Here is a 15,545-nt window from a genome sequence, read left to right as displayed (position 1 = left end):
ATATAATATAATATAATATAATATAATATAATATAATATAATATATAATGATATCTATAGTACTAAGTGATTTCTCTAGAGGTGCATAATGTCTGTGGGTAGAAGATAGGAAGTATGATGTCTTGGTTTGGAAGAAACTAAGACGTTACCTTAGGCAGAAATGAAATATTGGAACAGAGGACAACCTTATCGAGAACAAATCTATCATCCCTAGCAGCAAGAGGTTCAAATGGCCTTGCCACCAGTTGTGAAAGTACCGACAATGACAAGGGCAGTTTAGGAATGCACGGAAAGAAAAACAGGCTTCAGACACATGGAGGCATTATTTATGTCTTTCCATTCTAAAACTTTAGGAAATAAGGTATTGAAGCAAATGATTGCTTGATGGTTGAAAGTGTGCATCATCTTATACTACAGTTATCCCAGGGTGCCATAAGCAAAGCATGTGTGGCTGCATTCAACTCGCTCTGTGGTAACTAGTACAGTATACACTGTTTCAGCATCCTTGGAGGATATTCATAATGCTGCTGGGTGGAAGGAGCCTTCCATGTTCATAAGACATTATTAGACAGATGAGTTCAAGTCAGCACAGGCAGCTTTTGGTCATGCAATGTTGCAAACAGTGAGGTTAACAATTGGCATTTACTTCCATCGTAGGAACTGGGGCTTGGATAAATCCTAAGAGTGCATGGATTGTGCATCCTTGTACATTCAGAGAATGAGACATTGATGCTTACCATATTAATTCTTAGATGGCAGGAGGAGCAATCCACCCCAACCCAATTTGTGGCTACACCAAAATAAATAAATAAATAAACCACACACACAATACATATTAGGTTATTAAGCAAGGCTTTAGAAAAAAACTAATGGAGGGATTCAACAGACTTTTTGTGTCTGAATATACAGATGCCATCAATTCATATGCATAAATGAACACACACAAACATGTAATCACTCAAAACACTTTCCAGTGCCTTCAGCCTAACAGATCCTGTCCCAAAGCAAAAAAGGAGCATCTCCCTGCCTCTGCAGTTTTTATAGCAAGTGGTTGGGCACACTGAGACTGAAAACTCCAAAACAGCTCCAGTCCAATTGCAACTCAAACTTTGTCCATTGTGCTGTTTGGCTGCTGTGCTTCCAGGCTGCTCTAATCTGCACTCCCTTCCCATTTATAGCCCCCAGAGCATGCATCTTGCTCCCTGGCTGCTTAAAAAACAACACCTCCTCTCTCTGTGTCTCAATTCCTCAGTAGGAGAATTGCACCATATGGCTGGCCTGTTCCTGAGCTTGTACTACTTGCTGGCTTTTTTTGTTTTATAGAATATGTCACCTTGGGAGTTCAGACTAAAGAACAGGAATGAAAATGAGAGAGGGAGTGCAACACTGATGTGGAAGAGTTTGTTTTGGAACAATTTGTAGCTTTCAGATATTTAAATTTATTGTTAACAAGAAACTATTCTCTGGTTCTTAATTACAGTATTTATCATTTTATCACCAGGAAAATTAGTGGCATGACGGGAGATGGACATCACTGTTTTCCACATGGTTACATATTCAGACTTAGACCCATTTATACATTTAGACAGTAGAGAGCTTCAAAAGTGTTATGGAGGAGTAGCCTGAGCCCTAATCCTTCAATATGCAAAGAGCTTCTTCTGTAAACTGGGCTCTCAGGATAGGTGCTTAACTGTACAAACATACCCTGATTTGTTTGTTGTTGTTTTTGAAAGGAGAGAATTATGTGAATATGGTCTAACAATCAAAAGTACTGGTGGATCATCTGTTCCACAAAGGAAGCTATCACATGGTTGCAAAGCCAACTTAGCTAAAGGAGCATACAGTACTTTTTGTTTTAGTATTGAGTTTGGGGCTCTAATCCTGCCCATACGTATGTGGGAGTAAGTCTCATTAAACACATTGTGACTTCCTTTCAAGTAAGGAACAACAAGATTGCACTGGGAGTTACCTGAAGAACACAAAGCTGTCTAGTTTGTAAATATCTAGGTGGCAACAGTGATTAGTAGGAGCCAGCATGCGTTTTTCAACTACAAATCAAGCCAGGCTAATCCTGTATCTTTCTTTGGGGGATGGGGTGGGTGTGTCAGGAATGATATAGATGTCATTTATTTGGATTTCAGCAAAGCATTTGATAAAATCACCCAAGATATTTTGATTAGCAAACTGATTAAACGTAGAATAGGTTTCTGAGAGTCATCGTCAATGGTTGAGCTTCAAACTGGAGGGAAATATTTTTATCAATGACTTTGATGATGGATTAGAGGGAAACATTATCAAATTTGTGGATGATACAAAATTGGGAGGGGTAGCTAGCACATTTGAAGATAGGAACAGAATTCAAAATGGACTTGGTAAACTAAAACACTGGGCTGAAACTAATAGAATGAATTCAAAAAAACAAAAGCAAGATCTTTCATTAAGGCCACAAAAACTAAATGCATACTGATAGGATGGTGTATTCTTGGCTTAGCAGCAGTACATGTAAAAAGAACATTGGGGTTATTGATTATCATAAGTTGAACATAACCCAGAAGTGTGATGTTGCAGCAAAGAAGGCAAACAATATTTTAGGCCCACTGCAGATGGGCAGTTTTCACCGATAGTAGGGCTCGATATGGCACAGTATCCATATGCGCCAAGTCCTACTAACGGCGCCATTACGTCACAAGGCTGCGGCTCCGTGCACATGGGGTGCAGCCTTGTGACATAAGGGTACCCGAGCACCCAAACAGCTCTGGGTGGAAGAGCCATCATAGCAGGCCTGCATCACAGCCCTTATGACAGTGCAAAAAAGGAGCCACCTAGAATGGCTCCTTTTTGACAGTGTGTTTGTGCTGCAGCACTCAGGGCAAAGATGAGCAGCACAGAGCTGCCCATCTGTACTGCCCCTTAGTCTGCATTAATGGAATAGAACCATAGTTTCCAAGGCAAGGGAAGTAATAGTCTCACTATATTCTGCACTAGTCAGGCCTTATCTGGAGTACTGTGCAGTTCTGGGCACCTCATTTTAGGAACGATATAGACAAGTTGGAGCAAGTTCAGAGAAGAGCAGCAAGGATGATAAGTGATATGGAGAGCAAAACATATGAACTAGGCATGTTCAGCTTGGTGACAAGAAAACAGAGGAGTGACATGATTGCTCTCTTTAAAGATCTAAAGGGCTGTTGAAGAAAGGAGATTGAAGCTTTGTTCTCTGCTGCCTCAGAGGGTAGGATCCAGTCTAATGGTTTTAAGTTAAAAGAGGGTAGGTTTCAGTTGAACATTAGAAGAAAATTCTTGTGTTAGAATTCAATTTGATAATAGAACCAGTTAACTAGAGAGAAGGTGGAACCTCTTTCTCTGGGTGTCTTTAGAAAGATGCTGTCCAAAAAGAGCTGGGGATACTTTAGCTGGATTGGTCTACGGGGCCCCTTCCAGCTCTATAGATGGATGAGTGTTGTAGTCCAATTAATTTCATGATAGGTGGCAACATTCTGTTGTCACTTCATTAAAATGTTTATTTATTAATTAAAATATTAAAGTGCTCTTTATTTATACAGACCATTCATACACTAGGGTAGTATACCACAAGCATGCCAAAACTTTTCCTACTAGTCTCCCCTCTGTTTTCACGGACTTGATATCTGTGGTTTTGATTATTTATGGAGGAGTGACCTCCATTAAAGTGAATGGTGCACACGCCCGTGACACATGCACATGGCCATACGCAGGAGCATGCGGCCATTCAAAGCTATGAGGCCCGAATGTATGCGAATTTCCAAATTCATGGGGAACAGATCTCCCGCGAATTCAGAGGGAGGACTGTACCACAAAACAAACAGTAAAACAGTAAAGAATGACTTAATGCTGTCTTTTCTAAAGGTATTTTTAAAATTATGGACATTTTATTTTCATAGTGACATTTAAAAGCCTCTTAAAATGGCAAAATTAATAATGAGAACAGTCTTGATACATTTGTATATATATTTTTCAGAGTATGAAATAGAAAGATCTTTTTTTCTGCGCATGAAGTGTGTCTTGGCCAAGAGGAATGCAGGACTGACATGTAGTGGTTACAAGGTAAAGTGCTTATATTCTCCATATTTATAGAATGACAGATTGTGCAATTGAAATCTTAAACATGTATTTCACAGTAATGGAGATACCTGTCAGTGAACGATGGTAGGTTCACTTCCTAGCGACTCCAGTTAGAAGATCAGTTAGCAGATAATAGGAAAGACCTCTGCAATACCCCCAGAGAAAAGCTGCTAGTTAGAGCATAGACATTCCTGGACAGGCACAACAAATAATCATACCTGTTCAGAGAGAGTTTACAGGAGTCTTAATGTTTAGTACGGATATTGGTTTTGCATGAATAGCAAAATAGGGATTGTAATGCTCTAAACTGAGTAAGGGTAACAGGAGAAAAGGTTATAGGTAAATCATAAGTGAATGCAAACTAGAAGTATGACGGCGAGAAGAGGATTATTGGGACAAGCGGACATCTCTGCTATAATATTACAAGAACTAAGGGAATTTAAACAAAATTTTAAGAAGGAGATATGGGATGAACTGAAGGATAACAGGAATGAGATAAGGGAGGATATGCAGAAAGAGATAGATGGATTAGGGGGGAAAATAGACAACTTAACTAAAGAGATATCAGGTGTGCAAGTGGAGGTGGAGGAAGTATTAGAAAGAACGGAAAGTCTGGAAAAAAACCCAGAAGAATTTGGAAAAGGCTTAATTAAGGGAACTACAGGAGGTCAGATATAGGGAAAGGGCAATTAAAATTAGGGGAATTAAAGAAGAAATTAGATATTGTTTGACTGGTAAAGGCCAGTGAAACCTTTCCGTCTCTTTAACTAATTAGCAGTATAGCGGAGACACCCCTCCACTCTGTTTTCCCTGATATCCCTCAGACAAACTCTTCTTATGCTTGTATTTTACTCCCCTCCCTTATAATAAAATATATTGGGGAAGCCAATGTGAAATAAGAAGCTACAAATGCCTCTATGTAGAACCAAGATCATTGCAGTCTAATGTCAAGTTTATTATTGTATAGGTTTGACTACATACCTTACCTAGACTACATACTTTACCTCTGCTGACAAATTAATCATTGCTTAGCCAAAAAAAGAAAGAAAAGGCTAATTTTAGAAGGGCAAAAAATCCTTGTGTGGGGATAGATGAGGTAGAGAGTACTGTGATGAGACAATCTTGATGTCTCTGTTTTTCCCTTCATAATTTTTTTCCTTTCCCCCATCACACTAGGTGATTCATTGCAGCGGCTATTTGAAGATACGACAGTACATGCTGGATATGTCGTTGTATGATACCTGTTACCAAATTGTTGGTCTGGTTGCTGTAGGTCAATCATTACCTCCCAGTGCAATCACGGAGATCAAACTTCATAGTAATATGTTTATGTTCAGAGCAAGCCTGGACCTAAAACTAATATTCCTGGATTCTAGGTAAGTAAAATTAAGATTTACTCTAAATCACATGGGTTTTCTTTTTAGAAAGAAATAATAATAAGTGGGGGGAAGTACCTCCTATGCTTATAATTTGAACAATGAGGAAAAAAGACTTCACATATCACTGTGAAAATGAAATATTATTTTATCTTCAATATCACGGAAGTAAGCTGGAGCAGTTCCAAAAATTCTTCTTGTCATTTGTTCTTAAGACTATAGTTTTAAGGTTTGGACAGTGGCTTGGTTGGAAGTATGTTATGGGAATTACAGTTTAAACAGACATTTGTAACAGGTTACATGCTTTAAATATAATGAGAGTATGTTCTGGTGGATAGCACTGGATTTTGAAGATACCAGCCATGACAAGGTTTAAAGTGAAGCTAAAATGTATTAGTCCCCATAAGGACTACTGCAGATCCTTCTTTACAAATTGTAAAACATTCAGTATTAATCTAAAATACTGCCAAAGACATTTGCTGATATCTGATTTCAGTATATTTGACAGTATTTCATAGTTGATATTGTAATGTTTGGTATTTGATAGTACTTACACTTGATGTCATACAAATTAAAGTTTCCTGTAACTACACTGAAGTGAAAATGGAGTGGCAACCAAACTGATTGCTAAAGTCTTAGAGTTGAGAGACTGGATGGTGTCTGTACTCTGTGGAATTAGAGAGAATATTCTGTCTGCAGATGGCCTTTCTCTTGATGTTTTATTATGTAAACAGCAATTCTGACAGAAACTTTAAAAATATCCCCAGCTGAGGTAAGGGTTAACAAGGTAACACAAATGTAGAACTTCTCGAAAAGAGCTGAAAGGTTCGTGAGGGAGTGGACCCATTTGTGTTCTTGTTTTTGTCTCTTTCTCTTCATGTCTTCAAAAAGAGGTCAAAAGCCTGAAATAAGTCCTATGTCCCGCTATTAAAATGCCCCCAAAATTGAAGCTGCTATCAGGACTAAGCTGCTATCAGGACAGAAATGGTAGAAGAAAATCAGTGCTCTTAGCAATATTTGGGTTCAATTTCTCAGTTAATTTTAACACTTATTACAAATGGGAGGAAAGTAGTTCTACATAATGTTTTTATAGTTACCTGTACTGTACATTAAACTTTTTCAGTAGTGGACTGAGGTTTAATATACTTTTTAATATACTCAATATAATTTACTGCATACAAAGTCAGGAAAGAGTGTTTGGACCTTATTCATGGCAGTCTGCAATTAGAAGATGAAACTGTAATCTCTTATTATGATTAAACAGTAACTCATCTTCTTTGGTAATAACTGTTGCTAAGAAAAGTATAAGGTAGAAAACAAAATAGATTGTGTGTATAGCTTTAGCATGCAGCTCCCTAAATAGATGATCTGGATTATTTTTAACAGCCAATAAAGATAAAATAACTTTGTTTTCTAGTTGGGTCAATAATATGATAAACTAACATGGATTTACACACATGACTTAGTGAGATTGCAATGGAAGATGGAACACTGAGAATGGAGTGTCCATATAATGGACACTCACTCACTGCAAAGAACTGCAAACAAACAGATTGCTTACCTGTAACTGTGGCTCTTCAAGTGGTCACCTGTGAACTCACTTGTGTGAATTGTTCTGTGCCTGCATGGAGCCTGTTCAGGAACTTCTAAAGCTAAACAGAGTGATTATGGGCAGTAATCCTGTCCTCTCTCCAACATGCACATGTTGGAATTTCCACTCTTTCCTTCAGTTCCTTTATGTTACAGTGTGCAGGAGTAAAAGCAGCAAGGCCAAACAGCCACATGGGGAGGGGGACAGGTTGTGTGAGTTCATAGATGACCACTTGGAGAACCACAGTTATGGGTAAGGAACCTGTTCTTCTTCTTGATAGCATACCAAAGAGTGAACTGCCTGCCCCCCCCTCCAATTAGCTTCTCTGTGTGCCCTCGTGTTCAAACTGTTGCATCCAGATTGCTGCTTTGCAAATGTCATGTAAAGAGATGTTGGCAAGTAAAATTGTGGATTTAACCAAAGCCCTGGTGGAGAAGCTTTATAAGGCCCAAGGCAAAGGTCTTTTGGCAGCTTCATAAGAAAGGGGTGGAAGTAGCTGCCACCCCTTTAGAGATGTATTGAGCTGAGGCTGGGTGTGTCTCACAAGGGCTACTTCAGCAGATGAGAAATCTGTTGGTCTGGTGGAGACCTTTATCCTGGTCCAAGTAGAAGGCCAAGGCACACCTCACATTGGAAAGAACACCAGTGGTATCACATCTTGATTGAGATGGAATGCTGACTCTAACTTAGGGAGAAAGGTGATGTCAGGATGAAGGACCTTGTTGTTTTTGTGAGAGAAAAAACAGTGGGTAATGATGGAAAGTTGCTAATTCACCTGTCTGTTGGCCTGACACAATCATCACAAGGAAGCCCTTTCTGAAAAACAGAAGATGTAGGTGGCAAGTAGTCCTTGTTCAACCAGCCTGCCAATGGCAGCATTCAGGACCACTTGCAAATTGCAAGAAGGCACCAGTTATGGTCAGGGATATACAAGTGGGAGAATGATCCTCAACTTGGATGTTGCAGGAGGTGGAACATTTATCACGGAGATACAGTAAGAATGCCTTCCACTTGTAGAGGTTGGATCTTCTTGTGGAAGGTTTCTTAGAGGCCTTTATGAGACCAAACATTCACTCAGTGTGGTTTTTGGGGTAGATAAGCAAGGTTGTCAGGTTAGTGTGCAAAGATCCAGTTGTCCTCTCATATGTGTTAGATTAGGTCTGGGCAGTCCAGAATGCACTTGTAACAATGTTTGGTCAGGCACATTTAGGCCACAATGGTATTATCAGAATATTTTGCTATAACCCTCACTAGGAGAGGGAATGTGTAAAGCAAGGTGGAGTGTCCTATACCCCCTCCCAAGCAGAATTTTCTGCAGTGGGCATTTTCTTTCATGGTGAAAACATTGGGTACCCCAGTGGTCAAACATTAGGTGAAGCACACATGGTGCTAGAATCCACTCATGTGGCACTGTGGAGGTAGAGCTTACACTAACTGTTGTTCTTGTTCCCTGGGAGATACATGGCCAGAGGATGGATGTCTCTGTGTGTACACCAAGTGCAGAGGTGTATCATGAGATCAAGTAGGGTGCTTAAGTGAATCTCTCCCTGCTTTTTAAGATGATACATGACAGAGGTATTGTCTAGACCAGCAGTTCCCAACCTGTGCTTCAAAGAGCCCTTAGGGCTCCCTGTACACTTCCCAGGTTCTCCGTGGCTGCTCCAGGAAAATGAAAGAAATAAAAATGGAATGAAATGAAAGAATAAGAAACAAAAAGTAAGACTACTCCCAAAAACCATTAATTTGTAAGACATAGGGTGGGCCTCTTAGGGACTCCACCATAGAAACTGAATCTAAAAAGGGCTCCGTGAGTCAAAAAGGTTGGGAACCCCTGGTCTTGACACTTGTATGACTTGTTGCAATAGGGGATTCTAAATTCAAAACAGTTTGATGACAGCTAGCATGTCTAACTCATTGATGTGTCTGAGATATTTGAGGCACTCAGAAGGTGAAATGAGTGGCGTAGTGTCTGGAGGTGACCATATGCTAAGTTGCCAGCCTCTGTGCTTCCACATTACAGCCTAAAGCAATCCTATGGTCCTCCTCAGGTAATTTAAAGAGGAGAAGGGCCATGCTGAGAATCTCCCATACAGGCTTGATAATTCATGATGCAGAAGGAAAGGGCAGCAATAGAGTACACCTTCCAGCAGATGATGTTGAGCTAGCAATCCTCCTTATCTGAAGGGTCAAAAATATTGTTTATCTCTGCCTAGGTACTTCAAGAGAAAAAAACACAGTTGTCTTCCTGGATCCAATAGAGGTTTTCCACTTGACAAGATGTAGACAGGACTGAGGATGGATTCTGCCAGGATTGGTCTGCTACCTCATAGACTAAAGGTAGCATTGAGATCAGGAGTAGAGGCTCAACTTTGTCTTGAACTCTCTGGAAATAATGGGTCTACTGCTGGTAGAAGAGAGACTTTTCCCATGAAACAAACTACTGTGGCCATACGTAGTAGCTGATAGGACTGAATATCATCTGATGGTGAAAAGAGATGTACAGTCTGTTGACTGCCACATCTGGGGGGATGGACAAGGGTCCCTCAGATTCACCTGAGGAATTTGAGGATTAATAGTCAGTGTCATTGGATTCATGAATGTCCTGAGCAATTGCTTTCAGATCAAAGAAGGAGGTGGTGGTGCAAAACTTAGGGGCTCGACAAACCAGCACTTTGTGCCAGCCTGTACACACAGTAAGAGCTGAGCATCCACATGCTCACAGCCCTTACCGTGCTGCCCGACTGCCATTATGGTGCACACCCATCCACACAGCGTGCACCATGATGATGCATGCCAGGCACAGCACCCAAATGGTACTGGATGGAAAGGACATCATCATGGCACGCCGGCATGCCTATGATGCCCTTTCCAAGGCACAAGAAGAAGCCAGCTAATGGCAGCTTCTATTCACGTCCTGCAGAAGCTGGATCACTGCAGCAGCATGTGGTTACCGTGGCAATGATCCAGGGCAAAATGGGGCAGCTATAGGCTGCCCGTCTGTAGAGGCCCTGAGTTGTTGATATGAAGACCTTTAGTGGACCAGTGGTAGCCTGGCCTGGAGGATCTATTACTATTGTCGGGTTCAACTGTCTAGCTGAGCACAAAGCTGTTGGCATGAGCATGGTAGCAGTATGAACTGTGGTCATCACAGAAGGAACTAAGGTTTTTGATGGAGTAGACTGCTTTTTTTCAGGAGGCAGGTTTGTAACTGTAGATTGGATGTCTTCACAGATCTTTATTTGGATGTTGAGGATGATGCAGTAGAGTCTCCTGCTGGGCATAACAATGGTTGAAAGGGCCTCATTGGATTGGAGATTTAGTATAAATAGATTGCTTATCTGCAACAAAGTTCTTTTGACAAGAACCTTGGCCCACTCCTCATGGCCACACATGCCCTAAACCTTCTAAAATAGGGCAAAGTTCTTGCCAAAAGCCACTCAGCTCTGGAACATTCTAGTTATTCTTTACAAGTGCAAATTCATGTGTAAGGCACATAAACCAAGAACAAGAATCCAGTGATACATTGTTGTCACCAGGTGCATTAGTGGAAAGTGGCAGGGGTTCCAGTATTGCCACTTCAAGCCGTGGTGAGATCATCCACAGGAAACAGAGAACCTGGGAAGCCTTCACAGGATTGAGACTGATACTGGCAAAACCTGTCCCTCAGAGAAAATGATGAAGAATGTCTTGATCGCAGAGTGGGTGAAGTGTTGACCCATGGGGAATATGCAGGAGTGTGAGTCCAAGAATGCCCTGATGGAGTATGAGAATTGCCCCTATATGTGCTTCATGGAAATGCTCCCCCTGAGGTTTTTTTGGGTGGGAAAGAAATCTAAGAGTTTCCCTTCCACGTATGCTGTAAAGAATTGCACCTCTTGAAGAGAGGTTGATAGCACACATCGAACCTCTAATATGGATTTAGGTGCTGTAAAATCTGGTGGAGGAAATTTGGAGACCTGAGGGACATTGAAATGATCCCCTGAAGAGGAAATAAGCTGTTGCCCATTGGATGCACATTCACCCATTTGGGAAGAGATGGATGAAGGCTTTATTGGATGCTGAGCTTTGTCTTCCTTTTCCTTCTTGCACTTTTCATGTGGAGAGGAAGCTTTGAGCCTGATGTTGAATCTCATAAAATGGGTAACGCCAGTGACCTAGTTGGGACTGGTAGTGGAGTTGTAAGGCAAATGTAGACAAAGACAAAGCAATGACTTTGGCTTTGTCTACAGTTGCTTTACAACTCCACTACCAGTTGGAGGCAGTTGAACTCAAGGATGGAGTTGAAGAAAAGCAAACAGCTCTAGCTTGAAGGGAATTTGAGGTCGTGTTAATGGTTCTTCAGTACTTGCTTAGAGTAAACTTTGAAATGTTTTCAAGTTTTGAGACTGTGACTCTCTCCCAGATAAAGTAAGGACCAGGAGTGCCCATCAATTTGGGTAATTTTACCCCCACACTGCACATACTTCTTGAACACAGGCTTAGATATCATGAAGAGAAGACAGGTGAACCATGGGCTTAGGAACACTGACAAAATAGAGAAGAAACAAATCTGGAGGAAAGTGAAAGGGATGAGTTTTAAGAGAAATTGCTCAGCGCATTCTCTGTGAGGAAGTGAAGTCTCCAGCATACTGCTGCAACTGAGATGGAGAAAGGGTAGCTGAGGGAAAGAGCAGGAAATCCAATGCATATGCATTGGAGAAGGGTGGGGTTACTGCCCAAAATAGTTCTGCTTATCTTTAGAAATTACCAACCAGGCTCTGTGTAGGTGCAGAACAACCCATATGTGTGAGTCACAGAGACCATGATGAAGAACATCTTTTAATCATCACTGTTAGTGCCTTAATATACTTTTTGCTCCTAAGGTTTTTGAGCTGATATTTTCACTGGCAGGTTATTTTGCAGTTTTCTCTGAAATAGCCTCTTTTTCATTATAGATAAAACAGACTAATTTATTTTGATTCCCTTAAATTTATAAACTGATCATAAGTCCCATAGGTGTCCTGTTACAGCAGTAAATCATGAAAGAAGTAAATGAAAATGTCAACAGCAAATAAAAGGATCTTTATTTACTATTTTCTTGAGTAGCTCTCTGTGTACATAGGAGGAAGGAAGCACAGAAGACACTAACAGCTTTGAGTGAAAAACTGACTGCCCCATTTGTTGACTTGACTCCATACCATTGGATGTATCTTCCACTCTTTGCTCAGGCAGAAAAGAAAAGCATGACTGCATCTGAATCAATGCATAAATTCAGAATGTTCCCATTCTAAAGGGAAAATAACTACCTCATCTGAACCAGGAATGGACTCTAATATAAGACATCTACTGCTATATTGGAGACCTAGTTACCACTCATACCCTACATCTCTATAGGTTGCTAATAATGTCTTCAAAAGCATGACAACATGTCTCAGCAGTTTCTTTTATGTATGTCAAGGATCCTGCCCTAGAGTCCTGTTGTGTTACTGGATACTTCTGGATGTGAACAATATTAACCATCTGTTCTATTAACCAATGGATAGAAATCAGAATCTGCCTACAGCACATCTGTCTCACTGAATGGAACAGATACTAAGAATGCATTTTTTTATACTTACCAGTTGGTTTCTGCTAGAAAGTGAGGACTGGTTTATTTGGTTCTGTTTACTGCTTAATACAGTTGATCAATATTTTCTTTAGGCCTAAATACTATATCTTAATAAGATTTTACATGGGTCTCTCCTGCATGAGATTCAAATATGCTTCATACCAGCAAAATTAAAAACAGATTAATAATTCATTTTAGAGTTTTTTAGGATGTTGAATAAAGAGTCCTCTGATCCGATTACTGGAAAAATATGAGTATTTGTTTTAAGTAGTACATTTTTATAGTTTGTGGCTATTTTTTTATTTTTTTTAATTCTTATTTTTGCTCTTCCAGAGTGACTGAATTAACTGGATATGAGCCACAGGACCTCATAGAGAAAACTCTCTACCACCATGTACATGGATGTGATGTATTTCATTTACGATATGCACACCATCTCTGTAAGTAATGGAAAATAAAATTATTTGATAGTAATGTAAAATGATGACAAACATGGACTTTCCATTGCATGTGAACGTGCTACGAAATGGGGCACTGCTTTCCACTGCACATATACTACAGTGGAAAGCTCAGATGTAGTATAGCTGTTTGTTACACTAACTCCTGTTGCCCTTGCAATTTGTACATGAAGGCAGCACATGAACCAGGAAAAGAAACACTGTAGGCTGGAGAATCCTCAGAAACTGGTTATGTGTATCTGCATATAATACTTCATAGGACCAAAGCTATCTGTTGCTTCTTTGAATTATAGATATTTGTGAGACAACTCCCTCTGTTTAAATAGCTGGAGCTCTTGTTATACAGTACATATCATAGCACCTATCTCTTAGCTTTGCTTTGCACCAAATGGCTAATTTAGCATTAAAGAGAAGGAGAAGGAGACCCTTTCAGTCAAAATCCACAGCTGTTCTGTGAAGAGCTAACAGACCCAAGTTATTGAACACATGACATTGCTGATTTCTGAAGTGTGAACTTCAAAAGCAGCAGATTTTAAAAAATGGTAGGACTAGTATTTTTCAAGGTGTGTGAAAATTGTGAGTGGTGAAAGAGTGCTAAAGCTAGACAAAATAGTTATCCCTGCCTCAATTATGGGGACATTGCAGAACTAAATATAATAACTCATGAAGCACTACAAATAATGTAACATGTTGTAATGACTGGGCCTCTACTCATTTGAGGACTCCTCTCAAACCACAAAGGGTTAATCTGGGGGGAGGTACATGCGAATGAGAGCTTACATTACATGTTAATGAGAAGTTACATTATAGCTGACCTAAGGCCCAAATGGCCAATTAGAGAGTAGGACTGGGAATTTCGAGAATCTTCCTCCAGAGGGCTTTAAAAGGCCCCTGGGACCATGTGGTCTTTTTGTCTCTGTCTTTCTTGTTTTGGGAGCCCAGCTGTTGAGCCTGTGCCAAAAGGCAGGCTTAAGGGATGCAGACTGAGCAATGAGAGCCAGCTCCTTGCATCCAAAAACCCATCAAGGACTGCAAATCCCATCTCCGTGTGAGTAGCTTAGGAAATGTGTTAGCTAGTGCATTTAGGCTTTTGTTATGTTTATCTAATAGCTTGCCTGAAATGAACATCTTGTAACTATGTATTCTGTACCTGCAAGGCAAGGAGGCCTTGCATGAATGATATCTTATTGCTCTATTCTGTCTATATAGAATAAATACCTTTCTTTAAAGGTATCTGCTGTCTCTGCTCCTGTACACATGTCTTAGCTTGGTTACTGCTTGTTCAGGTTAGCAAGGGAAGGAACTTAAGTCCTTAGCAAGTCCCAGTGTTTGCTAAGGGGAGTTCATGGGAGATTCACTGGGTGGTGGCAGCTTGACTAGAGGATCTGAGGGGGTCTCATTCAGCTCAGCAGGGAGCGGAAACAGAGACCCAGGAGACTCTAGGGGATTTAAAAGGGATCCACTGGGCTAAGGGCTAAGAACAGGGTGGCTGCGTGGCTGCTTAGACCCCAGGGATCATCACACATGTACAAATACATATAAATGAAAAGTAAAAGCCAAAGGCAGTGAGAAAAATATCTTGTGTATCTGGGCAGCATAGAACAAAATAATAATGTAAAATATATGGACTCTTTCCAGGGTATTGTTCCAACAACACATCTACTACTATGAACAAGTATCTTGACTAACACCAATGTCTGAAGACTGGCAGTATCAATATATGATGCATTGCCTGATAATGATATATCAACTTAGCCCAAGATCCTAGCCGAGCCTTGTAACATGGGATCAAGGCTGCTTTAGTTGTGCCTGCAGCAATCCCCATTTGGAAGATCCAACCTCTTTTTGCACAATGAGGGCCTTCAAGCAGAAAAAATGGGAAACTGCTTGTGCCAAGGTTCATTGCACTCAATAGGATCCTGAGACTAATGCTGAAATCAGGAGAGATATCTTAAAACAAAGGGAAAAGTGTGGCAAAGTTTTTTCTCTACTTGATCTTTGTCCATTCTGGTATGATGATTGGCAGAAAGAGGTTTGACAAGAAGGAGTTAATACTGCCATCCCAGTGGTGACAAAGCTATTCATAAAGAAACATATCCAGGATTCAGAAGATTATTCCAACTGTTGTTTCAAGGTAGCTATTTGCTTTTTGGATATAGGAGTCAAGAAGGTGCTAACTATTACTCCACACATTCCTGGAGGGCACTAATACTGTTTCTTTTATGCTCCATCTTTCTGATTAGAAACTAGCAACACCAAGACCACTCTTTTTTCTTCTCATAGTGAGCTAGGCAAGGAACTACAGTATAAACTGAGCAGTTCACATATTTCTAGAGGAAGCATAAATTAATCAGTTCTGAGTAAAATTAATCAAACTTGATTCCAGATGGGCTCCAAGAGGCCCAGGTATGCACAAATTTGTTCCCAAGACAACT

General features: G+C 40.4%; 1 protein-coding gene across 1 annotated transcript in view; it reads left to right on the top strand.

The window, feature by feature from the left end:
- Positions 1-15,545, top strand: part of SIM2 (SIM bHLH transcription factor 2) — a 72,912-nt gene that overhangs the window by 38,836 nt on the left and 18,531 nt on the right. Inside the window, exons 5-7 of the mRNA XM_089508110.1 lie at positions 3,995-4,080; positions 5,275-5,474; positions 12,986-13,092. Of these exons, the coding sequence (XP_089364236.1) occupies positions 3,995-4,080; positions 5,275-5,474; positions 12,986-13,092 (393 nt within the window). The remainder of the gene's footprint in view (positions 1-3,994; positions 4,081-5,274; positions 5,475-12,985; positions 13,093-15,545) is intronic.

This window comes from Sceloporus occidentalis, unplaced genomic scaffold (assembly GCF_023333645.1).
Source record: "Sceloporus occidentalis isolate IW3139 unplaced genomic scaffold, rSceOcc1.0.p SCAF_2, whole genome shotgun sequence".
In the NCBI taxonomy this organism is placed as follows: domain Eukaryota; kingdom Metazoa; phylum Chordata; class Lepidosauria; order Squamata; family Phrynosomatidae; genus Sceloporus; species Sceloporus occidentalis.
The sequence above is the reverse complement of the archived record's forward strand: the minus strand, read 5'-3'. Positions and strand labels throughout refer to the sequence as shown.